The following is a 24760-nucleotide window of genomic DNA, read 5'->3' as shown; positions in this document are numbered from 1 at the left end:
ACTACAGCTGACTTTTAAAACAGTCTTTTTTAGGTAAAGAACATTTTATTATTAAATCCTCACTGATCTTCACAGGCTCAGGAATTTTTAGTGTTTGAATTGGTTGCAGAGGCAATTTAGCACCTAAATCCCTTTAGAGATGAGATCACCCCAGTTCTTTCCCAAACAAGAGCGTACAGTATTTATTTCTGCTTTTGGTACAAGTGCCACTTTTTAAAATTGTCTTTTGGCTCAGCTACCTAAAGCCAACCTCTCTTGTTGCCACAGTCTTCTGACTGTGCCTTGTAATTATACGGCACCCGGGAGGAATTCAGTCTAACACAGTCTTCCTTCAACATGCTGTTACATCACCCACAGAAAGATCAGAGAGATAACCCTTTGTCCCAGGTAAAGTAGAGCAAGCGGAGCAGCAGAAGCAAGCTGGCATTACTTCTTCCCAGAAACAATGTGAGGGTACACTAGGGAGAGGGCTGGCTGACCTCAGAGCAGACTTGCCTTCTGGAGAGAGGAGGTGTCCCGATGCTCCAGGCTTTGGAACAAAAAGGTCCCAGAAACAGACTGGTTGTACTTAAGACTGGTGGTCTCCTGAGACCATGAGGTGAGGTAGAAACAATGATAGCTCCAAAAGCCACGCTGCTCTTTAACAAATCCTTTCCCACTCTGGTTTCTGGAGCTGCTGAGGAAGCGTGCTGGCTTTAAGACATCAGCATTTTTGCTTAGAATGACCTGTATTAAGTAATGGTTTGAAGGGCTCAGGAGAATATGCAATGGATGGATATCAGTGGGAAGCAATCTCGGTGCTGTCTGAAAACAAGAGACTGGTGACATTTCAGAAATTACCATCATTTTGGGGTGTCCATGTCGGGGTTTATCCCTTCTGGTACAAAGTCCCAATTTCTAATGGGAAATAACCTGCGTGATGGAAACTGAGGGAGCTGAAGCACCTTGGTACTTCTGAGAGTCTCGGAAGGGGGACACGCAAAATGGAGTCACAGCTCTGGAAATTGTTGGCTGGAGAAGGGGCCACTGGATGGAGCTCTTGTCCTGTGGTTGGCCCCCACCGGTTACCTGAGAGGCAGGACCTGTAGCGGAGAGGAATGCCGCTAGAAAACCAGTCTTTGAGCGAGGTAAGGGGCTGGGATTCCAGTCCGATAGCACGGTGGTGATATGCAATAATGCTGTATTGCTTTATGAGAAAACCCCCACCTCCTGGTCAAGAAGGGAAAGTTCAAGCAGTGTGATTAGCTGGGAGCATTTGGGAGACCACATTGGTCAAGGTGGGCAAGCCTGAAAAGTGCCAGGTGGAGATTTGCTCTAAACTGGTGGCTCTGAGCTTTCAGAGCCAAAGGCTTTTGCTTCCAAATTAGCTGCTAACTTGAAAATCGAGAGTTTTCTAGATGTAAGGGGCAATAAATCCAGAAAGAAAGCTACGTGTATGTGCAGCTCATGTAGTTACTGACATAAAAACTGAATCATTTCAGAGAAACATGATCCTGTTCTCTGTGGAGATGTGTGGTCCAGCTTCATTCCTGGTTTTGGCTGGAAGGAGCAGAATTGCTAAGTCCAGTCTCAGAACTGCTGAGGCTGACGCTGTTGCGAGTGGGGATTGCAGGGAACGAGGGGTCAGAGAAGGTCATGTGGTTGTATTTGGCTGTAGGTGATGGTTTGAAGCTGTGTCCTGAAGGAAAGTGCTTTTAGCAGAAAGATTTCCAAATGGCGTTTGCCCTGTTTTGTGACACAGATGTTGGTCAAGGGGGGGTTTTAATATGATTAGTGCTCACAGGCACGCAGTCTGAAATAGCTGGAAGGGTCCAGCTTTTCTTCTTTCTGTAAGTGAAAAAGGGGAGGACACTTCTTCAAAACTTACCGAAGGGTTTTTTTTAAAGACTATAAGTGTATTGTTTGGGCTTCCTTGTACTGAAACGGGCCATTTTATATCATTTTGTCTGCCTTTTACCATGCATTTAAAACAGGGCCAGTGCTAGTTGCCTGCCTGGTTAGGAGTTAAAAGGACAAGTGAAATATGCTTATGACGTACTGCGTATTTTTAAGACGTGGAGTTCTTTGAGAGGAAGGAATTAGAATTTGAATTCTTCCAAAATCCAGTTTTAATAAATTGTGCGTGACTTCCAAAAGGAAAAATTCCTTTCTTTTCGCTTTGTTGCTCTTCTCATGAAAAGAGTTTGGGTCTGTGCATATGTGCCTGTGTATGTGCATGTTGCATCAGCACTTGGGGCACAGGTTTAGGATACTGACTGGTGGGATCTCTGGATTGTAAAATCACCTGTCAGAATGCCTTGCTTTAAGGACTCTGACTTGCTTCCTTTTTTTTATTTTTGTTCACAAGTTTGGGATAATATTTGCAAATTACTTGTTTCCAAAGAAAATTAAGTGTTTACTGCAGGAATTTGTGGCTAGCTCAGGGTTGCCTGAGATGTATAATTTCAGGTGCAGTTCTGCATTCAGCTCTTTATTTCCTCTGCCTGCAAAGAGTGCCAAGGATGTCATATGTGACTGGTTTGCCCCCTGCCTTTCAGGGCAGAGCTAACCCTGCCCTTCCAACTCACAGTCCTGGCATTCCTTATTAAAAATACCTGCCTGACTTTTCAAAGCCTTCCTTACTCATGTGTGTGCAAAGATTATTAGGACAATTATTGGGAGCTAGTGGTGGCCAGAGGGCTGATAAGTAAAGAGTGGTGTGGTGTAAGGTGTCACTCTGTTGGGGCTTTTTAGAGTGTGCTCCCAACTGTTCTACCTGCTTAGTGCTGCTTGGACAGAGCAAGGCTTAGTTCCCTGTTGTGTGCTGGTCGTGGGCCACACCTCACCTCCCTGTCCTAGCAGGAACTGCCTCCAAAACAGCTTCCCAGGGACTGGGTTGCTGGCTGTGGGTGACGAGATGCTACTGGGAGAGGGGTAAGGAATTGAAAGAGGATGTGGGTCACATTTTTTTTCAAGTTCTTTGTGGCATACGCGTTATGGCGCGATGCCTCTGGAAAAGTAAACAGCACTTCAGGTTTAGTCATGCCCTGTGCTTCTTATAGTCCCGCTGAGGGATTCCAGCCACTTGCCAAGCGCCAGCGCCTAGCAAGGGATAGGCATCCCAGCCGCAGAGCCATCTGCCTCGTGGGTTGGGAAGAGTCTCTGACAGCTGGTGGAGGTGCTGGGTGGGAAGAGACAAACGACATGCTAATCCCAAGTCGGAAAAGGGGGGCGATGCCAGCCGTGCGGGACGGGGATTTTTGCCTGGCAGGTGTCTGCAGACCTGCCGGCTCCCCAGGGCTGGCGTTCCTCTCCTTCTGCCAGTGCTGACCTTGTGCTCCCAAATCAGTCAACGCTTGGGCAAAGTGTGACTAGAAATCACAAAGCTGAGAATCTAACTGTGCCCTGCCTAGGTGCATAGGAGGGTCATCGGGAAGGGTAGCACGGGGCTTTCTGCTGTGTAAGCTGCAGGAAAATTCTTCTGCCCAAATTCCTGCTTGCTTGCTGAGCTTTGACTGCAGGAGAGTGAAGAGAGCACATGAGAAAGCTCTCCAGGGAATGAGCAGCAGGATGGGCTTAGGAAGGACAGAGTGCTGTGCTGAAGTTTGATTTTAGCAGCTGATATCTTCTAATATGAAGTTGCAGCCCAAAAATGTAGAGACAGAATATAAAAATACAGCAGTGAAAGTGACTTTCCATGCTAATGGCTAATTTTGCTTTCTGTTTTTAACTCTGCCCAGAGTTAGCTCTGAATCTACTTACATGATGAAGACATCAGCACTGCCTGGTTTTGAGAATCAGGCCGGCATTTAAATGCAAGCTGAAGTCTATTTCTGTAAGTGTCATGCAGAACACTCTCACCAAACTGTTAGAATTTCCTGCTAATTGTGGTGTTTCATTTCTGGCCAACTGCATTCCAGAATGGCTTCTCTCTAATGTGCTATTTACTGACTCTATTTTAGTAGATAAACTCCCCAGCTTAGCAGTAGGAAATTTCTCTTCCTTGCGCAGTGTTCTAAAGCCCCTTTAAACTAGAAAGAAATCTATAGGCTAATGTGGTAATTTTGATTTATTACCTTGTGGTAGGTATAAACTCTTCCTGTTGGAATGTTGACAGTGTTTGGCATTGAGTGGAGATGCTGGCACATATTGTATAGGAGGCCTGAGATCTGTAATAAATACAGAGGCCGTAAATATTTAAGGCCTATTACATCCCACCCTACCTTTAACACATCCTTTAGTACCACTTAATGGAAAATAACTTATAGTAGATCTAGGAAAACAGCTTAAAATGAATTGGTGACACTCAGTTACTTGTGGGAAATGGAAGTAAGGTTTTAAAGCAATGCCGACCAGCCTGGTGCTCCTTAGGGGTTGGGTTTGTCAGCACAGAAACCCCTGACCTGACCCAGACGCGGGTCTTCACCTGGGGCTCCAGGCAGTGGTCGTGCTGAATGGCAGAGCGGGGCAGCCCCCCCGGCTGGGGGTACCTGGGAGGCCCCACGCCCTCCCTCAGACAGCCCGTCCTGTCTCCGGTTTCATCTTTTACAGTCCCAGAGTCACGGTGGGAGTAGCCACCCAGACTCATTTGAGTTGGAAGGGACCTTAAAGCACGTCTTGCTCCACCCTCTGCCGTGGGCAGGGACACCTTCCACTAGCTCGGGTTCCTCCAAGCCCTGTGCAACCTGGCCTTGGACACTTCCAGGGACGGAGCAGCCACAGCTTCCCTGGGAAACCAGGGCCTCACCACCCTCACAGGGAACACTTTCTTCATAATATCTAAGCCCTCCCTGTGTCCATCTAAAGCCATTCCCCCTTGTCTTGTCATTCCTGTCCTGCCCTGGTAAAAATTGCTTTCTTGTTTAGAGAACGTGTCCTTAAGAGTTGTTTTGAGAGTTTGGAATGGAGCCTTCTAACGGCAGAGGCAAGGCAGCCAACAGATCCTCAGCACTGGAACTAAGTTTCTCCTCTTTCCAGCGGAGAAGGAAGTTTCTCTTGTTTCCCTGTATATATTGGTTTGAAGGACTGAATGTGGTCAGAGTAACTGTTAAGTGGAAAGCAAGGGTTTCCTAACATGAAAAAACAAGTCTTTCCAAGGCTTAGAATTCCTCATCTGTAGCCTGTGTGGGAGAGATGTAGTTAGGAGTACCAAGAGCCCTGTTTTCAGATTCCTCAGCTTTTGTCCTCTTCTAGTGAGTCAGTATCTATTCCTGTGTGAAAAATTGTAACATGAAACACCTTAAAAGCACTGATCCCTACAACAATAAACAAGTAAAAGGAAAAATGGAATCCTTCCTCCAGCAGAAAATTAGAGCCAAACTGCACTTCCAAGGAAGAGCGTTTTGTGATGTCCTTGATAACAGTAACAACAATAAAGGTCATGAGAGCTCTGCAGTCCTGAGACGTGATGTTGCTTGCTCAGACAAGTGGCCCCTGCTGAGACTCAGATCAGGTACGCCTGATAATGGGGATGGAACGGCCGTGTTTATTTTTGGAATGTGTCAGAGAACCTGTTTCTGGTCCTTGCTCTGCTAAAACAGTCAGGTATTTATTTACACAGTTGGAAGCTCCAGGGCTTCTCCCGTAAAAATGGAGCTTATGCATCTGAACAGTTCGTACCTTTCCTTCCCCTTCGTCTGCTGATGGCATAAGTTCTTAGGACAGAATGGGATATTCCTTATCTAAGATTTGTTTCTTTGCAAGGAATTAAATTGTAAATACTGGTGATGTGAAATCTAATTTTGGGAGGATATTCCATATTATAGAATATCACGATGGTACAGTGGACATAGAAATTGATCTATCGCTATTTGTAAGATGATCAGGAGTGCATTTTTTACTTTGTGTGCCAATCCATATTGAAGAAAACAAATCAGAAATCTCATGGGTGGCCTTACCCTGTGAGCCAAGTGTGCCTTGAAAAACTAAATGGGTGAACGTGTCTGTGCCTGATTATTTTGTATACTTGGGCCCTTCTGTTTTAAAACCTTAGCAGCTAATTCGAAAATTAATTGAGAGCACTGCATTTTCATTTGAAATGCAGACAAAATAAATATAGAAGTCAATGACCTGTTCAAACAAGTCAAATTAAGTAGCAGCAGGAAATCTGAATACACTGGTGAAGTCTTATATTGCAAAACCTTCGCTTCTCTTGTTGGGCATGAGAAAATGACTGATGATGTGTAAATTGGAAAAGATCTTATGGGAGAGACATCATAAATAGAGGCCAGACTTAAGCAAGCCCTTGGAGAGTGAGGGAGAAAGACACTGGATCGCAAACTCAATGTTCAGGATCTCTCCTAGAGCCCGCGGGAAAGATTCGGGGACCTTTCTGTACGCAGGGACTCATGCCAGGGTTATGAAGGACACGGTTCTGTCGCCGAGGGACAGGGAATATGCTGTTTAGCAGCTGATGGGACTTTACCAGGAGGGGTTAGAAAACTGCAAGGTTTGGACTATTGTACTTTTAGGCACTTCCGCGTATAAAACCAAAGACAGGCTGTTGTTTCGACACTTCAGGAATGCTTGGGGATGTTAAATATCACTGAAGCCTTTTGTCTGTGTGCCTGATACGGTGATAAATGCCTGAATTGCTCTGCTTGCTTCCTGTTCAGGGGAACAGGGGGGAGCTCAGGCAGCAGCTTCCAAAACTGCAGCACTTTGGGACTTAGCTGGAGGAATTTGGTTTTCTGTTTTCCCATACTGCCTTGGGGGTGTTTGAACATGGTTTTCTTTATGAATCTGAGAAGCTCTTTTGAATCCAAGTCCTAAGGTTTTGTGTCTCCCTTTTACTAAAGGTGTTCAGCTCGTGGAATGTGGTGGGCACGTTGAAGTTTTCCTTTGTGTAGTTGTCATGCGGTGTTTTCTGCTCTGATTTGCAAGTGCCATTGCATGAGTGTCGTGGATGAAGTTGTACAGGTTTCGGTGTGCATGGGGCACATTTTCACCGCTTCCTAGTATTCACTAAAGCCAGCGGACTCGAAATAAATAATGTTCAACTGCTCTAATTTTAGCATAAAATTAAGATAACTTGTTGGCCGGCGTTATTGTTCCAAAGACAGAAACATTATCCTAGAAACCAGCAGGACTCATAGGCACATTCTGCTGGAGAGTTTTCGCACAATATCCACCATAAACTGTTGTCTGTTGCTATGAAACAATCTGAGAAGATCAAATGGTGGATAAACATTGCATAACTCATCAAAGAGATCAAGTAAGGTGTAGAGATAAGGGAGGGAAGTAATTGTGGCTCTAGTAGAGACTTTGCGGGGGGGGTAGAGAGCTGAGGCTGGAAAACAGCGTTGAAGCCATGTAGGCAGGGAGGAACAGATATCCTAGTTAAAACACTGGTGAAAGATCTTGTAGGAAGCTCCATGCCTGGAATTTTAGTCTGGCCTCATGGTATCCTTGAAGGATTTCTTTGTCTTTCCATGCAAAGGAATCGGAAAATATTTCTACCAAAAAAAAATCATGCAAAATAATTAAAAATTGGAATAATTTTTCTTACTTTGTTCCATCTTGTTGCTTAGTTAGGAGCTTCTTTGTCTTAAAAGAATGACTGCTCTCTTTGTAGTGACGCTTTTTATAACATGAATGTTCCACCATGTCAGAGCATCCAGGCTGACAACATAGAGATGTCTTTGCTTACCAAATCACCCCAGACTCGTGCTTCTTTCATGTATTTATGCAGATTTATTAAGTCCATTCTTGTCATCCCTTAGCAGAAGAGATCAAACAGAAGATAAACCACTCATGCCTGCAGCAGCATTCCTGCATTGGCCAACTGCCTATTCCTCTTCCAAAGGCAGATTACTCCATCCCACCCAGGAAAAATGCTCTGGTAAAAAGTTTAACTTTGCTGTGTGCTCTCAGGGTCATTCAAGAGAGAATTTGGCAGGTTGGCAGAAGTGGGGGGATTTTCCAGCAAGCTGTTAAGTGGCCATGGAAAATGTCTGACCGCTCGAAGGGAAGGAGGATGGAGTAATGTCAGCTCTTTGGTTGATGAGTAAGAAAAATCTTTGGCAGGTTTTTCAACCTGGTGTTTGTCCGAGTTAGCAAAGAATTTAAAATGATTTCAAGAGACATGGATTCCCCCACTGATTTTACTGGGTGCCAACTCTGACTTGGAGATAATGTTTACTAAACTGAGTTAAAAACTTCCCTGCTTTTCAATACAGAAAAGAGGAGAAAGATCCTGTTAAAAAGAACTGCAGAGACCATTTCTTGTTTCTGGTGACCTTTTAATAATGCACAGCAGGACAGAAAGAAGCACTGGTCAAGTTCCATGGCTTCAGACAAATGAACCCTATTTTCTGAGGCTGGGCTACTTCAGCCCGTGACATTCACAGCACGTAACATTTTACAGGCTTCCGGTGGCAGTTCTACAAATCTGACAACGGGGTGTCAGCTCTGAGAGGAAGGAGCCTTTTTCATGTCTCTGCATCCCAGATAAATCCCCTTGTGTTTTGAGTTTTGGTGTCTTCAGTTGATTACTTAGGCAGAAGTGTGAAGGGAAATACTAGAGAGCTAATTATAATCACTTTTAATTAGATCCTGCAGCAACCCCTGCAAGAAATTTTAAGTGAGTGATGCACACACTCTGAGATTTGTGCTACTTTGCAACTAAAACCCATAGAATCCTGGAATGGTTTGGGTTGGAGGGGGCCTAAAAACTCATCTGGTCCCAAGCCGCTGCCATGGGCAGGGACATGTGTCTCTGCAGCGTGTGCGTATGGGGCCCAAACCATAAAGCACAAAGAAGTGTTGGAATACATGGAGCTGTAAGTATTCTGCCGGTATCAGGGAACTTGGTGAGGCAACTAACAAAGGCGGACTTTTTGATGGAATTCCTGCTGACACAAGAGTGGGAACCATTTCAAGCATCTGCTCTGCATCCTGAATGTGAAATTGTTCTTAGGAAACTGCTGTATAAAAGGTCTTGCATAATTACCTGCTTTAGCAACGTGTCCATTCCCTGCCTCCTGTAGCTTTAGCAACAGGACTGAGTGGTGTTATTGCTGTGAGGCAGGTATTGGACAGGATGCGTGGAGATGTGGTTAGTCTCCCATGTCTCTCATGTCTCTTCTTCCTGTGATTTCCTCTAGCACAAAGGAAGCGCTAAAAGAAACACTTTTGTAACTGGAGAACGAGATGATTTGTTGTTGTTAACAGGAGTATTCTCAAAATTAAAATGGACCCTCATTTTGAAAGCCTCGAACTTGTAAATGGATCAGTTGAGCCACGTTTTCTAGGAAATAAATTTGGATCTTTAAGGCAGTGCTCAATGCTCCCTCTGGAATGGCCGAAATGCAGGGCTGTGAGTGCTCTCCCTCCACTTCAAGGGCTATTGCGCCTGTCAGTTTTCAGCTCTCTGAGAAGGAAGCTCTCCTGGCTTCTCGTTTGTGGAGATCAAAGCATGGAGAAGTTTAAGAAACTTGAGCAGGGTTCTGGGTGAGTCAATGGTGTTTTCCGAAACTCAGGTCAGAGTCTTTTACCCTGGTCCCACTGGCACATCGATCAAGAAGCAAGTTAATAACAGAAATAAATGAATTCCTTTCTCCATTGGTTCTCAAAATGCCTTCTGAGAGGATTTTAGAATCTTCCTTTAGGATCCTGGTTCTACAGACAGCAGCAAAAGTGTTCTTTCAAATCCCGCCCCTCTCCTTGGTGAAAAAATACTCAGTTTACTAACAAGAGGATCAGCAAGAGGCACTAGTACAAGTAGGCACAAGTAAGTACTAGATACAGAATTGCCAAATCTCAGAACCCCACCAGAGAGAGCCCTGAAGTGCTGACAAGTGGCAACAAGTCCCCTCGAGAGCCATCCCTCAATACTGACCAAAGATCAGATGAAAGAAATATGTTCAGCAAGGGCACAGTAAAAGTATTCAGACTTGTGGGTGGGATCCATATAAACTACTAATTTAAAAAAAAATTTTTTTTCCTAACAAATGGATGGAATAGCGTGTTTTAAAGATGTTTTCAATGCTGCCTCAACAACTCCAATAGATAAAAGAGATTTATTTTGTTTTCTTTCTGAAACACCTCTAAGCATGTTCGGGACTGAACTGTGTCTTTTCCGAGAGCGTGTGGGGCTTCTTCGTGTTTTCAGTAGGGATTTAATGGGCCACACAGACATGTGGTGAAAGCTAGGGATTGAGCTGCCCTGAGCAGGGACGTGACTGTCCGCCCGTCATTTCCTGTGGAAGAGATACAGAACTCTCCGGTAGGACGTCCAGAGGCTTGGCGTGATGGGGTGGTGCAAACAGAGGGAATCTAATTAGTGCATACAAATGTCTGGAGAACGGGTGGCAAGAGGATGGGGCCAGGCTCCTCTTTCCAAAGAGGGCCTTGGATAAAGGAGTGCGGAATGGGACACAGAGCAAGGAGTAGAGTCTGGCATTGCTCGGTCTTAGGGTCCTGGTGATCAACTGCCCCCTCTGGAGTGTATTCCTGTGGCAGCTCTTCACTGGCTCCCTGGCATGTGCCCTGCTGAGCAGGGGCAGGTTTAATATGTCCTGTGCTGGAAGCAGGCTCTCCAGAGGAGGAATTGGCTTTCACTTAACCTTTGCATCTCCTTCTGCAACTTTTCTTTAAGGGCACATCTGGAGTGTTCAGGACCACAGTGTGTTTCAGTATGACCCATTGCTTGCCTGACACCTGTGCTAGCTGTAGAAGCAAGAAATGTGCATTTTTCCAGGCAGTTAAAAATAGCTTGGTTTGTTATAAATCACCCTCCCCTACCTGGTATTAATTTCCATGGAGCTGAAGAATTTAAAATTCTCCTGGTTTCTGCGATGCCTGCACCCTGAATTCAGAATATTGCCCCTTCCAAACAGAGTTTTAATGACATCAACAGTAAGTTCTTTTCAATGTACTGAAATCCTTAAGCCTTAAAAGAGAGAAAACTGCCGGATACTTTGCTGTGTTCTTTTTCTGTGTCTTTTCATTCTTTTTCTTCTACCTTGTGCCTTTGAATTGAACAGGGTTCAATTCTTCATTAGGTGCTCTTGGACTAGGAGCAGTATTGCTTTAGCTTTGTTCCTAGATACGAGTTAATGTAAGGGGGTGATAATCCAGCTTTCCAAAGGGGAAAAAACCACCCCAAAACAGAATAACCTGATGGGCTGGTTGGCAGCCTGTGATTACCTGTTCAGGTGTATCAGACTTGTATATTCCCAGGTAACCTGGCAGTACTGACTTCATTTGTACCAGGTATGAAAACACTGCCATGTTTCTGCTTCCTAAACCAGTAGACATCAGAATACATCTTCCTGGAGACGCTGTCCTTGGATAACTCAGGGGGCAAAAACCTGGCTAGGTTTCCTGCACTGCACACTTAATGTGCTGGTCTGAATCTTATTTCTAGAATTTATTTCCATTCTCATTTCTATCACTTAGTAGCATTCCTTGAATTGATAATGTTTTAAAATATTTTCAGACTTGTTTCCCAAAAGTCCTAGAAAAAAGGTAGCAGGAAAAAGTGAAAGTTGTGAAGAGTTAATTTACAGAAGGAAAATCTCTTCTGAGGCTTAACTAGAGGCTAATAATGGAGTTTCCATTGCCTGGAGGTGCTTTGGAATGAGAAGGAAATGGGAAAGGCACTGGAGTGGGGTCAAACTGGTTTTGTTTTTTCCATGCTGGAGATGGTGGATGAATAAGTCCGTTCCTCTTTGTACCTGTCCATCGCAGGTGAGAGCATCTTCCCATTTGTCCGGTCCACTTCCACCCTGAGCGTTTGGGAGCAGAGGCTGTGGGCCTCTGTGCAGCTCAGCAGGCTCTGGGGCAAAGCAGGGTGCTGGCAGGTGCTGCACAGGAGCAGCCAAACACTGCAGCTGACACCGGCGGTACCGCAGCTACGCCTGCTGCAGGACTTCAAAGGGAAAGGCAAAAGCCAGTGCTTCAGCCATACGTGACCTCAGCTGATTCATGCTGCCAGTTAATTGCTTCCCAGAGACCTGCGGTGTCTGGGATGGAAGGGAAAAGGAGTTTCCTTGGGAACGGCTTTTGGGTTTGGTATTTTATTTCGTACGCTTGCCTTGAAAAGGGAGACACATGCTTTTGCTTGTAACTGCTGAGTAAGGTATGTGATGGGTTTAGGTAGAACTGGAAGTAAGGCGTACTCTACGCTCCAAGAGAGCTGGCTGTGGAGAATTAATATAATTAGAAAATTTTACCCATCTTAGTGGCTGAGGTAAGGGTTTTGTGGAGGCATATCTTGCATTTTGAGTAAGTAGTCAAGCCTTTGCTTTTGGGTTCAGAACCAGGACGAGGGCAAGTGTAGGTGCAATGAAGAGTAACTCAAGTGACATAAGGGAGCAACACTGTGGAGTCCATTGCTGAACCACAAAGTCCCCGGTGTCTTCAGTGCTTCTGTACACCAAGGAAATGTACATCATGGCTTCCAATGCCAGCTCTTTCTTTCTGGTGGCAGGTGTTATCTGGCCTTCATGTGGAACTGGAAACTGGTGCAGCTTTCCCTTCTCGTTACTGCTTCTGCTAGTTGGCAGCCTGGAGCTGAAACACGAGCTCGCACTTGTGCCGTGTCCTCGTGTCTGCGCATGCTGCCCTGAGGTGGGGTCCCGTGGCAGCAGTGTGGGGAGGGCACGCAGCAGGACGCGAGGCTGGCTTGTGGAGGGACCGTGTTTCCAGGAAAAACACATGAGGGGAGGGATGGGCTGAGGTGAGCGGGGTGAAGGGTCACGTGCTCTGGTCAGCCCCAAGATGGGCAGTTTGGCCCACAGACAGGCAGCCAGCACGTATTACTTACAGCATCACTGGGCAAGGAGCTCGCCTTTCACCTGTGGCATCTGCAGAGCAAATTGTAGCGGTGGGATGTCGCAGTTTGTCCTGGACCCCGTGCCCTCTGTGCCAGCAGCAGAAAGGGTGTTCGTGGGGTGTCCCCCGCTTTGGGGCTCGCCCCAGTGGTGACAGGCATTGCTGCTCTTGCTTGGCTTTTAGAGGCTTTAATGGAGACGCTCCCACAGCCTGTCGGGCTAAGGAAGCAAAATGTCACGGGGGAAACTATTTTGATCCCTTTCACTGGGGGGGCAGAGGGGTGGAAAGAAGTGGGTTATAGTAAATGTCATACAGGCCTGGAGTTGGAGTGTCCATCCAAGTGGGACAGCGTTTGCTGCGCTCTGCCTCTCTGAACTGCAGCAAATGTGGAAGGCGAGCTGCTGCGAGCAGTTGGTTCTCCTGCTCAAGGAACCCATGGGACAGCTGGATCTGTGGAGGGACTGGAGGTAGGTCTGGGCAGCCTGGTTTGGGATGGGACACCGAGAGGCAGAATTGATCAGGAGGGGTACAGTGATCTCCAGTCTGAAATCATAGCTCTGCCTTTTCCCTCTGTGCTAGACTTGGTATTTCACCAGGTTTTTCCCGTTGGTACAGGTCATGACCTGTGTAAGACTCTTCTCAGGTGCAAGGTCTTTTACACCGGTTCTGTTATGGTAACAGGAGAGCTTTCCAGAGAATTTAGGAACTGGCGAGCCCTCAGAAAGCCAGCTCTGGGGTTTTCACAATCCTGTGCCTTGCAACAAGTCTGAAGGAGCTCAGATATCCATTGGAAACCTGTCATTTTCTCGTGTGTTCCTGCTTGCTTAATTGCTGCTATGTGGATGAAGACAGAGTGATTTCATCAAAATTCATTTTTTTTATCCTATGTCTGATCTGTCTAGCCTGTGCTAGCGTATACAGTTACTTCTCAGATAACATCAGCCTTGTGGCTTGTTGTCAGCAGCAACACAGCGCTCCTGTGGAGCCAACTTTTTGATCTGTTTAAATCATTCAGATGAGTGGTATAACATCTCCCTGGAACACTGGGATAGCAAGATAAACCACATTCTGTGTTAGGAAGAGGAAAGTTGTGTATGTCTCAGAAGCTGTTGAATGTTTTTCAGCATTAATCTGCAGCCATAACCGACCCAGCTCTAACCTGCAGTTATTCATTGGGAGCAGGGCCAGCAAATGCTGCAGAATTGGAGCTGGTATTCTGAGAACCACGGAAAACAAAGCCAAGGAGGGGAGCATCAAAGGGAATTGGTTTGTGACAAATGTGTGTACAAGGAGCAGTGAGGGACAGAGGAAGGCAGGGGATGTGTGTAATAGGCTCTGTGTTTCTCAGAAAGACCTAGTTGGGAAGACGTGGCATAAATAAGTCTTCGAGCCATTCCTTTTCCATACTGGAAAGCCTCGTAAATGTGTCGTCATAAACCATCTGCATGCTGAAGGTGTGCAATTTGATAAGGTATGATAGGTTGTACTCTAAGTGTGACAATAGTAACGGCATGTCTAAACAAAAATATTTTCCTTCTCCCATGGAAAATGTTTTCAGTGGAGCAGGGGAACTGAAGTACTGGGATTTATTGCTTATTTCACAGGAAGGGAAAAGGCAGGAATGCCATCCTGGGGGAGAGCTTTGGAGAGTTGATCTGGACGCTGCAGCTTTCCCCGAGAATCACAGGGCAGGGATTACTTGTCATCTGCAGGGATTGTTGCCCGGCTCAGGGTCTCTTCCCTATCCCCAGCTGCACCTTCTACCGGCTCCCAACGTCCAGCGCAGCCGTGAGGGCAGGGGTGGCCAGGGTCCGCCCAGCAGACCCTGCCTTGGGACTTCCCTGTCGCCTGTGCTGGGAAACAAGAAGGGCTGTGGGAGCACTCGGGGCTGCGGCACAGGTGAGAGGGTGGGGAGCGCAGCGCTGCCTCGCTGCCAATGCCATTGCTTCTTGCCATTCTTCCGCCTTCCATTTGCTTTCCCCACCCCAAAGCATGGGAATGTAGAAATTGCATTTTGACCCAGTTTCCAAAATCACTGTAGCATAGACTTTGGTGGAGGGGGGGGGCTGGAGGAACCACTTAGGAATGAAAACCAGCCATTAGCTAGTACCGGAGGGGCAGGAGCAGCAGCAGACTGTTACAAGTATGCACTAACAGCCTTGTAGAACAACTGTTATCCTGCATGTTTTTATGGGGGGGAAAAAAAAAAAAGGTAATTGCATTTACATTTTTTTTGATATTTGATCCCTGGTATACAAACCTTTTGAGCTTGAGTTCAGGTTGCCTTCAGCTGAAGCCCTCTAAGCATAGAGGCTTGTGTCAAGTGCCTGGATTTTCAAAACTTGGCTGGAGGTTTCATGGCAGCCTTTCTTGTGGTTATTTCTGGTACCTCTGGCTGCCAACTGGAACACAGGGCTGTAGATCTGTGGGGAAGTGGGAAGGGATGGGTGTGAGTGCCTGTATGGAGTAGGAGCCCTTAATAGCAGGAGGCTTGGGTTAAGATGGGGTTTTGAAATGCACAGAGGCTTGGGGAGCAGATGTAAGTACGAAATCCAAACCAATTTCCTCATTCCGGCTATTAATACAAGACAGAAAAAAAGATCCTTTGAAGTAATTTCAAGCAGCAATTAATATCCCTTGGAATCTCCCCAGCAGCTCAGTGAGGAGTCTTGAAGTTTAACATCACAAAGTAAGATAGGTGGGAAAGGAGAAAGACAAGTCCAGAAGACATTGTCTTGAAGGACGGGAATGCAGTGTCCCTCAGCTCCTGCTGCCTTGGTGTCCTCACTGCCTCTGTCCCTGTCATGGATAGGGCACCTGTCCATGGGAATGGTGACTTGTTAGGCCTAGGGATATCACCAGTGCTCGAACATGGCTTACGCTGCCTCTGCTGCAGGGGAGAAACAAAGGGTGTCAGTGCCTCGGGCTGCATTTCCCACCGCAAGCAAGGCTGTACATGAAGACACCATGCCCTGGAGAGTAGCTCTTGCCTGCTCCACTGCAGAGCTTCCTAAGAGAATGCTCTGGCCTCAGAGGATGAGCTGGTAGGTGTCTTGAGGATGTCCCCTCCCTTGGTGAGGATGGATGGGAGCTTTGAGGTGGGAGCACGCATGTGGGGGAAAACATAGCCAAAAGTTCAAGGCTTTGAGAAATGAAGATAGTCCTCGTGTGTTTGTGTTAATCAAACGATATGTGAGATTCTCCAAAGGCAATATTTTATTCTGGAGTTGTACAAGCATAAAATGAAAGCCTGCCCTTTGACAGCACTTATATTTTGTTAAAATGCTCCACCAGAACATGCTGTCCCAAATATCTGTTGATACTCCGTCATGCCTGAGCCCCAAAGCACACAGAGTGGGATGTTGTCTCAGGACAGTCATCTCCTGTTGCTACACAAATGTTGAAGTGAAGCCTGAGTTTATTAGTTTTTAAGGCAGAAGATATTGTTTCTGCACATTTTTATTTCATACAGTGCCTTAATTTCTATTAGTCTTTAGCTGATATGCCTTGGATTTATTTTGCTTGCTGGGAGGCTGGAGAAGCTGAGGCCAGTCGGACATTTCATCTCTTTTATGCGACAGCTCGGTCCTTGTGGCTGTTCTTGCAGGTCAGTGCTCCTGAGGTTCCACTGCCTGCCCTTCCCAGTGCTTCCAGAGCACCAGGTGCTCTTTGGCCTTCAACTCCTGCCCACCAAATTGCCTCCTTCCTGCGGAGAGAGACTGCTGCTGGAGGTAAACCACGAGAGGTATTTAAATAGGTGGTTTCAGCAGCAGGTCTTGTGGGCAGGTTTCTCACCGTAACTTCCTGGTGCTGCCTCGCATAAAACGCACAGCCTCGTGATTGCTGAATGAGGGAAGTGACTCTCAATGTCATGGAATCGCAGAGTGTGGATGCTGAATGCAAGAAATCAGGCAGCAGCACAGCATCTGTGTGAAAAAAAGTCACACAGATTTCTCATGCTGGCCTGAGATATTGCGGCCTGAGAAATTGTGAGGAGGAATTCCAACAGTCCTTGGAGAAAGTAAAACAACCCTTGCAGGCGTTGTTTGTCTCCCTGTTGTTCACTTGCAAGAAGTGATTGAGGGGTGTTGTTCCTAACTGCCCAATGACGGTGCTGGGTTGGTTTGCTGTCCAATTAAGTTTTATTCCATCGGAACTGTCTATAAAAGAAGATTTCAAAGAGTGAAGATCACTCTCACTTGCTAACGAGCCTGAGAGTGTGTGTGTCATTTCTGCCGCTGTCCCTCATCAGAGCGACAGCAGAGTGGTTTGGGTTGGAAGGGTCCTTAAAAGCCATCTCATGCTGACCCCCTGCCATGGGCAGGGACACCTTCCACTAGACCAGGTTGCTGGCTATGTGACAGAAAAGGTTTTCATGCCTACAGGTATCTATCCAGAGGTCTTCCAGTGCAGTGTGTGGCTTCCGGGAAGTTTCAGCTCAGGTTGCTTCTCCCTTTCTCTGGGGTGAATCCCAAAGATCTGGGCCTGCATGCTGGGGGTATTCCTCATCTGCTCGCGCTTGCAGGAGCTGCTGCAGCACAGAAGGCTGCGGAGTTGGAAAGAGCATTGAAAGAGCAGCCCGCTCTCAGGGGGGCTTTTTCGTTATTTTTTTGGCCTTGTTTTGGCTTGGACAACACATTTCTCCAGTTTCACTTTCGCTCCAATTTTTTTTTTTTTTTCCTAGAATGCTTTGCTCTCCACACTGCCCAAAGTGGCAAAGCCCTTTTGGAGTTACATATGCTCCCAGGGAACTGTTGTTTGCTCTAAACCAGACTGTTTCTGCTGGAGTTACCGAACAAATAATTTAAAAGTCATTAAGTTCTCAAAGCTTTATTTATAGAGTACAAATTTCTGGCTAAATGTGTCCTGTCAATGTTTGGTTTTCAATATTTTGTTTAGGAAATGTTGATATAAAAGATGAGAGACGGGACAAGAGATGTGAAAATCCAAAGCAGTGAATGATGCTGCTGTTTAATTGTTTGAAAAGAAAAAAGAAACACTTCTAATGACCCAGGATAGACAATGGGATAATAAACTGAAGCCCTAGGGGAAGGAAAAAAAAAACAACCCAAAACAACAAACCAAGCCAACCTTTGTTGTGGGGCATCACAAATTGTGTCCTCCTTAAAAATTATAAGGAGTTGAGGAAATGAAGTGACAGAAGAGAAAATAGAATGTATTGTAAGAACCAGCCACTCCTGGGTAGGCTTTTTCTTCGTATCAAAAGAGGGCCTGCAGAGGCAAGATCAGGCAACACACGAAAAGTTAACCAGTGGAAACGTATTTTTCACCGGGAATATTGTGTTATCACCATAGGAAAATGGTTAAGTGCAAAGAGCTGAGATGAACCGAGAAAAAGAAGAAACATTGAGATGAGTATCTGTTGTTTAAATTGGCAAAATGAGGGTGAAATAGTGTTCCAAGAACAATAACTTAAAGGGCACCGTAAATCAATCGATGGTAGGTTGTCTGGAGCTGAGCAATATAGATGTCCGTGGATTTACTGTGTACTTTAACTGTGGTGGTAGTTCGATAGCTTTTCCCCCAAGTATCCACTGTAATACATCATCTGAGAAGGCTGCTCAGGTGTGTATATGGTTGGATGAGGCAGAGAAATCAGTGGTTTATCTGTGTTATTGATGGTGATTTTCAGATTTCCTGCAGCTGCCATTTGGCATATCCAAAGCCCTGTGGAGGTGTCTCAGACGGCATTTTTTAGCATCAGGAAAAGATGTAGTCTTGAATAAAGAGGATCCCTGTGACCTGCCATTCAAGTTACTCTTTCCTTCAGGATATTGGATGCTCAAGACCAGATGGTCTGTGTTGTAGAGGCAAGGATTCAATTTTAGAGAAGCAGGCAGGAAGCGGTGTACATCAGGGAAGGAATTTCTAATCCTGATGCCTGTCACCATCTGCATGTGGGAAGTTATCTTCAACCAGAGGGTGAAAAGGCTGGCAGGGGGCTGCTGTGTTTTGACAGCAGAAATCCAAGTAAGTTGTAAGTTTTGTCTGTGCTAGCTAGTCATGTTGTTGGACTTGGCCTTCCGCTGAGAGTGGGTGAGAATCCTCCTCGTCCTTCCAGTCTGTGATAAAATATTAGAAGCCTTCCTGACCTGGTGCTTAGGGGGTGAGGAGGATCATGATAAAGACGGTGGTTGTTGCTCTGTAAGGATTCAGTGCTCAGAAGAATTGGTCTGGACCACAGTATGGGTACTCTACAAAAGGGCTGAAGGCCTTGTTGGTCCATCCCTCTGGGCTTTCTTGGTGGCTTTTTTTTTTTTTTTTTTTTTTTTTTTTTTGGCCCAGGATGCCAATAGCTGAGGAATGAGGAAGAGAAAGAAACTCATCAAAATGACAGCTGGGGACAAACTGGGAAAAGTTTGTCAGGGAAAAGAAGAAATCCTCCTGACGTAAATACTGCCCACCCCATTTGCAGCCCACCCATATCACACCTATCAGGTCTGTACCCCATTTTTACGTGGATACAATGAGCCTTGTGCTCAAGGCGCACGACTTCAGCCTTGGATTTCCCTCCTCCCCTGAGAAGTGAAAGGCTCTGTGTCCCTTCTGACCTGCTTTCTGCCTGAACTCGCTCTGAAGCAGAGGGCAGGTGATGTGTTTGAGAGCACAGAAGTGCTTCAGTCAGCTGGGCTGCTTCCTTAGCCCTTTCCTTCCAGAGAGGGGGAGTGTTTGTTGTCCCAGTGTCCCAACGGTTGGAGGTGGCGGAAGCGTGTGTTTGGGCATCCTACGCTCCGGTGGGTATTGTGGGTGTAGGAACAAACACACTTTCTTTGTTTTAACAAAGCCCTGCGTTTTTGGCTCTGACCAAAGGCTGGTTTGGCCCCGTTCCACGTAGCACAGAGCAGGACACAACTTGAGGCGTACGAAATCTGTTTTCTCCCTGGGGCCAGGGCATCGAGCTGCCCCTGTGCTCACTGCCGAGGGGACACGGGCGGCTCCACCCCTGGGGGGCTGTGCCTGGGGCTGGCTGCGGGTCTGGGGGCGCTGGGGGGAATGGGAAGCTGGGGTGCTTTCCAGCAGAGGGCCCTCGAGTAGCGCTGCCAGCTGCCGGCCTGCGCTCTCCGGGCCCCGGCAGCTCCGGGGCTCCTGGCACAGAGGGATGCACGAGGTGTGGCGCTTTGGTGTGCTCTTGGAGGAGCTGCCCTTGCTGGAAAGATAAGGGGTGTTTTTACAAGGAGGTGTAAGCGGTTTAGAGAGAATGCAGTCCTGGAAGTTGGTGGGAGACTGGCAAGGCTTGCTCACAGGTCTCTGCAAAGCCCAAACCTGTGTTGCTTCCCAGAGGAGTAGAGCACAGCTTGTGTTTTCTAAGCTATTGAGGCAAACATGTAGTACTTTGAGTGCTTTCAGTAGCTAGCAGAAGTTTTGGAAGGTACCAGAAAGCAATAGGGCCAGCTGATGAAATCCCCATGGCTCTTCCTGTGCCCTGAATGAAGGAACTGCTGTGACCTGAGTGGCTCTCCAAGGGCTCCAGGATGGCTCGTTGCTCTCAAGCAGTCGTGGTGCATTATTCATGAGAAGCACATCAAACACTTCACACAAACCCCCCCTTAACCCTCCAGTGTTCTGCTGTGTCTTACCTCAGCTACATGTTTTTCAGCACCTCCTGTTTCTGCCTCTTCTAAATGAGTGAGCCAGGGCAGAGGAGTCAGTGGGAATTTGGCAGTTTTTCTTCCAAGGGCCCTGCAGTGGTTTCACTGGCAGCGGGCAGGCAGGGTTGAGCAGGTACTCTTGCAGAGCCAGCACCCCATTGCATGTTGTTTCCACTGCTACCTGAGGCAGCACTGTTAGAAAAGTTTCCAAAAGCAATGGGTTTGCTCACCATAGACCTTGACTAATCAGCTCTCAGGGAGTGCTTGCTCAGGTGCCATGTTCTGTCCAGTTTTCTTGGGAAGTGGATGGGAAGGACAGACAAGTCCTGATTCTTGGTGACTGGAATACAAATACAAGAGCTACGGAGTTGCTTTTTGTGGTTCCCTTGGAAATCAGTGCTATTGTACTAATTCAGCTGTAATACTAAGGAATGCAGTGCAGGAATTTGTTGAGTTCAGCAGCTAAAATGGCTGCAGTACCCATGTAAAACGGACCAAAAACCCCCTGAAACCTCAAGGTCACAAGGAATAGCTGTGATGAAGGATTGAATTCTGAAAACGTGTGTGAGGGATTTTGTTGGTGTAAAAAGGATTTGCTGCATGCACAGGTGTGTTCAGGGTGAGCCGCTTTTGTCATGATGACTTGGCACTGACGTTTGTCAGCCAAGGAAAAGATACTGAAAGCCTCTGTGATAAGTACAGCTGCGGTCTCTCTGCATCTAGATCCTTCAACTGAAATCTTTTTATCCTCTGAAACTTCCTGACTTAGGCTGAATTACTTCTGACTTAATCCAACGCAAATATTTTATCACTGGGTAGTCTGCACAAACCCCTGGAAGTACAGGAGCTGCCAGTTTCCATCTCATTCAGCATTGCCTCTGACTGACAATGCTGTGGTCAGCATGAGCGGCTTCCGAGGAATCTACCAGAAACGCTGCAAGATATATTTATGGAATAACCTGCCCACAGGGAAAGTTTTACCCTACCAGTTCCACCGAGCATGCGCATGTATGTGTTCTCTAATCTTTACCATCAGAACTTTGCCTGTTCTCGTTTTCCATATACATGTCAGACGCTGTCGTTGACACTGATACCTTGCACGACCTCGCCGGAAAACAAGTTGCTGAGTTAGCTGAGTGTGGAAAATGCGTGTGCGCTGGGTGAGAAGGCAGACCAGTAATTCTCAAACAGCAGAAGGCGTTTCGGTGAAGGTGGTATTCTGTCCTGCGCCCTGTTGAGGCTTTGCCTTCGCTGGGATGTTGGCAAGGGCCGTTGGCACAGCTTTTCCTCACCAAGGCTTTGTGAGCAGGGCTGAAGCCAGCGGGCTTGAAAGGCAGGTTCAAACAGTCAGCCAAAGCCTTCCCAAATCTAACTGCTTCTCTGTGGCCCGTGCAGTGAGGGGAAAGCTGTTGTGCTGAGGGATGAGCTCCTCGCCGCTTATTAAATCAAGCAGAGAAAAATACTGGAAATGGCTGGAGAGGTTTGGAAAGGGAACGTGCGAGCTGAGGTGTGTAAGCAGTGCCAGAAAGTACATAGATACGTGTGTCGGACAAGTCAGCTCTAGCCAGCAGGTTTTATTTTGTCAGTCACAATGATAGACAGGATTATTAGTGCACTGTACTTGGGTGTTTCTCTGCACAGAGAGCGTACTCATTTTGAAACTTGGTCGAGGCAACTGCCCTGGCTCTTGATTTAAGGACCTGTGGAAATGGCTCTGGTAGTGTTTTAGATGATTAAATGCAGCAATGTTATATTTAAAGACTGACTTGGAATCATGCATCCTGATGACAAAACATTTTTTTTAGCCAGAAAATTGAATGCACAGGTTTAAAATGACAGTATTTGAAGTTACAGTGAATTGTGAGGAACTGGAATTGGTACAGTTCTTTAGGTTTGTTTCTGAAACGGAGAGCTAAGAGCCGGCTGCTAAGAAACATCCATGAAGTGCTTTCATTGAGGAATCACAATGCTTGGGGGGATCCCAAAACCACCATGAGTTATCTAAGTGGCAAAAACCCCAGCAATTTTCTCGAGTAGCTAATGTGTCTTTTCTTCAGAAGCTCCCTGGTTTATTTAAAAATGAAGTGAACTGAAGGGACCTACTAACTGGCACATCATTAGGGATTTAGGGCATGGAGAGAGTAGTCCTTGCTTTGGAGCCTTTGGAAGAGGGAAAACGTTCAGTTATTTGGGTTAGGACTTGAGTACACAAAGCTTCTCAACTGATGTGGTTCTCTGCCTTGTTCACACGGGGACTGTCATTAATTGACATGAAATATATTTGTATGTGATGGGCGTCACCACTGTGCCCATTGGAAACTCACTGGCTGCGGAAAAACAGGTTCTTAAAACCTGGATTTATTAAAGGGAACAGTGGAGCCCAAGTCCTGACCCATTCATATGCAGACTGTGGCTCTGAGATCTTCCAAGAAAACATTAAACGGCATGAGGGGACAGTGACTTAAAGCCGATCGTCTGTTCCCAGTGTCTGGGGGACAGCACAGGGGTGGCAGCAGCAGAAAGGAGAGGAGGAATTTGGCAGTGCTCTCGCTGCGCTTTGCAAGTGCTGTGGTTTCTCTTGCTGCTGCTTTTTTTTTTGCCTGGCCAATGGATTGCAGATTATTCCCTAGTACAGAGTTTGGATGGGTGACAAAGGTGGAGCTTGGTAGCTGAGGAGCAGCTGAAGGGGCAGTTGCTGTGTGGTAATCATAAACCTTGCCGAAGAAGGGGAGTTTTCCCCCTACGGAGCTACAATAGCCTCCTTTGTTCCCCTGAGAGTCCGTGTACTTCCCGTGATGGATTGCTGTTCTGCCATGTTCCTTGTGAGCCGTTTGCGGAGCTCCGTGGTTTAAAAATATTTTATGGATCTCGTCACCTTGTCCTGGACAGTCAAGCTGAGTGCAGGAGTTACGGCTGACTGAACAAGATATGGGATATTGGCACTGCTCCTCCTGTCCAACACCAGTCTGCAGGGAACCTTTGGAAGGGCGATTAGTCTCCATAGAAGTGTCTGTGTAGGAGATAGAGGAGGAAGTAGGACGAGGCTGGCAAGCAAGGTGAGCTTTGCCATGCTCGAAGCTAAGGAGAAGCAACACAAAAGGTACCATTTCCTTGGAAAATTATGGTGAACTGACTAAGTTATGGTTTCTCTATTTTTCCTGGCTTTGCTGTTGTTGTTGGGTTTTTAATGTTTTTGAGGTTTTCGGTTGGTTGGGGTCCGTTTGGCTGGATTTTTTCCTGCGCTACGTGCTTGTGGCCCAGAAGCGTCCCGGGAGGTGCGTTCGCGGCGGCAGGGCACCCGCCGTGGGAGCGCGACAGGCTGCCCGCGGCAGCATCCCGGCGGCGCGGCCCCGCCGCTGGGAGCACGGCTTCTGCCGGCCTGACGCGCGGACGGGCCACGGCCGGGGCCACCGGCAGCCCTCCGGGCGGGGGCGGCTCCCGCGGCCGCCCCTCCGCCCGCGGCGCTTAAAATCCGCACCTGCCCCGACGCGGCCGGGAGCTCGGGGCGGGGAAGCGCGGCCCCTGCCCTCAGGCTCCTCCTCCGCGCTCCCCGCCTCGGGCCCCGTGACGCCGAGCGGCGGCCGGGGATGGGACGGGACGGGCCGGGCCGGCATGGGAGCGCGTGAGGGGACGGCCGAGCCCGCCGGCGGCTTTAAATGCGGGCCCGGCCCGGCGCCGCCGGCACAGCCGCGCCGCTCGCCCGGGCCGCTGCGGGCACTCAGCCGCACGGACGCGGGCGAGGCGGAGGGGCAGGTGTAGGGCTGCCGCCATGCCCCACTGAGCTGGCCCGCAGCTCCTTCGCAGCGCCCGCCCGCCGCCCCGGCTGCCCCGCAGCCCCCGCCCGCCGCCAAGCTGGAGGAGCGCCGCAAGCCCGAGCCCCGGAGGTGAGCGAGCGGGAGCGGGGTTGGCAACGCCGGGCTGCGTTTCTCTCTCCTCGGTGTCTTTTTCGGTGCCCGGCTCTGCTGGAGCCAACTTTTAGAACGCTGCATGGTGTTTGTAAACTTTTTTTACCGCTTCAGTTCATCTTCAGTGAGTTGTTATTAGCCGCTGAATGGGCAGCCTCGTCTTTCCCAGTTTTCCATCTGGTATATGGTCGTATGGAGTGTTTTATTATCCAAGACTGGCTCTTGGCTGTTTGTTTGCCCTTTCCGTGCTTCCTGTGAAGCGCTGCCGTCCAGAGCGAGAGCGCGCGGGGAAACGAGGATTTAACCATCTTTAAGCTTGTTCCTTTTTTCTTTACAACGTTAGTTACTAACGAATTTTTATTTTGTTGGAAGCGCGGCCCTTTAGCACTCGCTTTCAGGGGCGGCACTCGGATGTGCAGGGCGCTCCCTCGGCGCGGAGAAAGGCTCCGGGCGCTCGCAGGAGAGCGGGGCTCGGTGCGCCTGGCGGGA

General features: G+C 47.6%; 1 protein-coding gene across 5 annotated transcripts in view; it reads left to right on the top strand.

Annotated features, from left to right (window-relative positions):
• The first annotated feature begins 13116 nt into the window (after positions 1-13116).
• Positions 13117-24760, top strand: part of SLC4A4 (solute carrier family 4 member 4) — a 123501-nt gene continuing 111857 nt past the window's right edge. For 3 of the 5 annotated variants that reach the window (XM_066184725.1, XM_066184724.1, XM_066184720.1), the window contains exon 1: positions 13117-13223. In XM_066184725.1, the coding sequence (XP_066040822.1) occupies positions 13141-13223 (83 nt within the window). In that variant the 5' untranslated portion in view covers positions 13117-13140. Of the gene's footprint in view, positions 13224-23360; positions 23467-23953; positions 24251-24760 lie in introns of those variants that run through there. The other 2 variants (XM_066184722.1, XM_066184723.1) reach the window with 2 other exon arrangements.

The sequence above is a fragment of the Chamaea fasciata genome, unplaced genomic scaffold, assembly GCF_029207755.1.
Source record: "Chamaea fasciata isolate MVZ Bird 193981 ecotype frontalis unplaced genomic scaffold, bChaFas1.0.hap1 SCAF_6, whole genome shotgun sequence".
In the NCBI taxonomy this organism is placed as follows: Eukaryota; Metazoa; Chordata; class Aves; order Passeriformes; family Sylviidae; genus Chamaea; species Chamaea fasciata.
The sequence above is the reverse complement of the archived record's forward strand: the minus strand, read 5'-3'. Positions and strand labels throughout refer to the sequence as shown.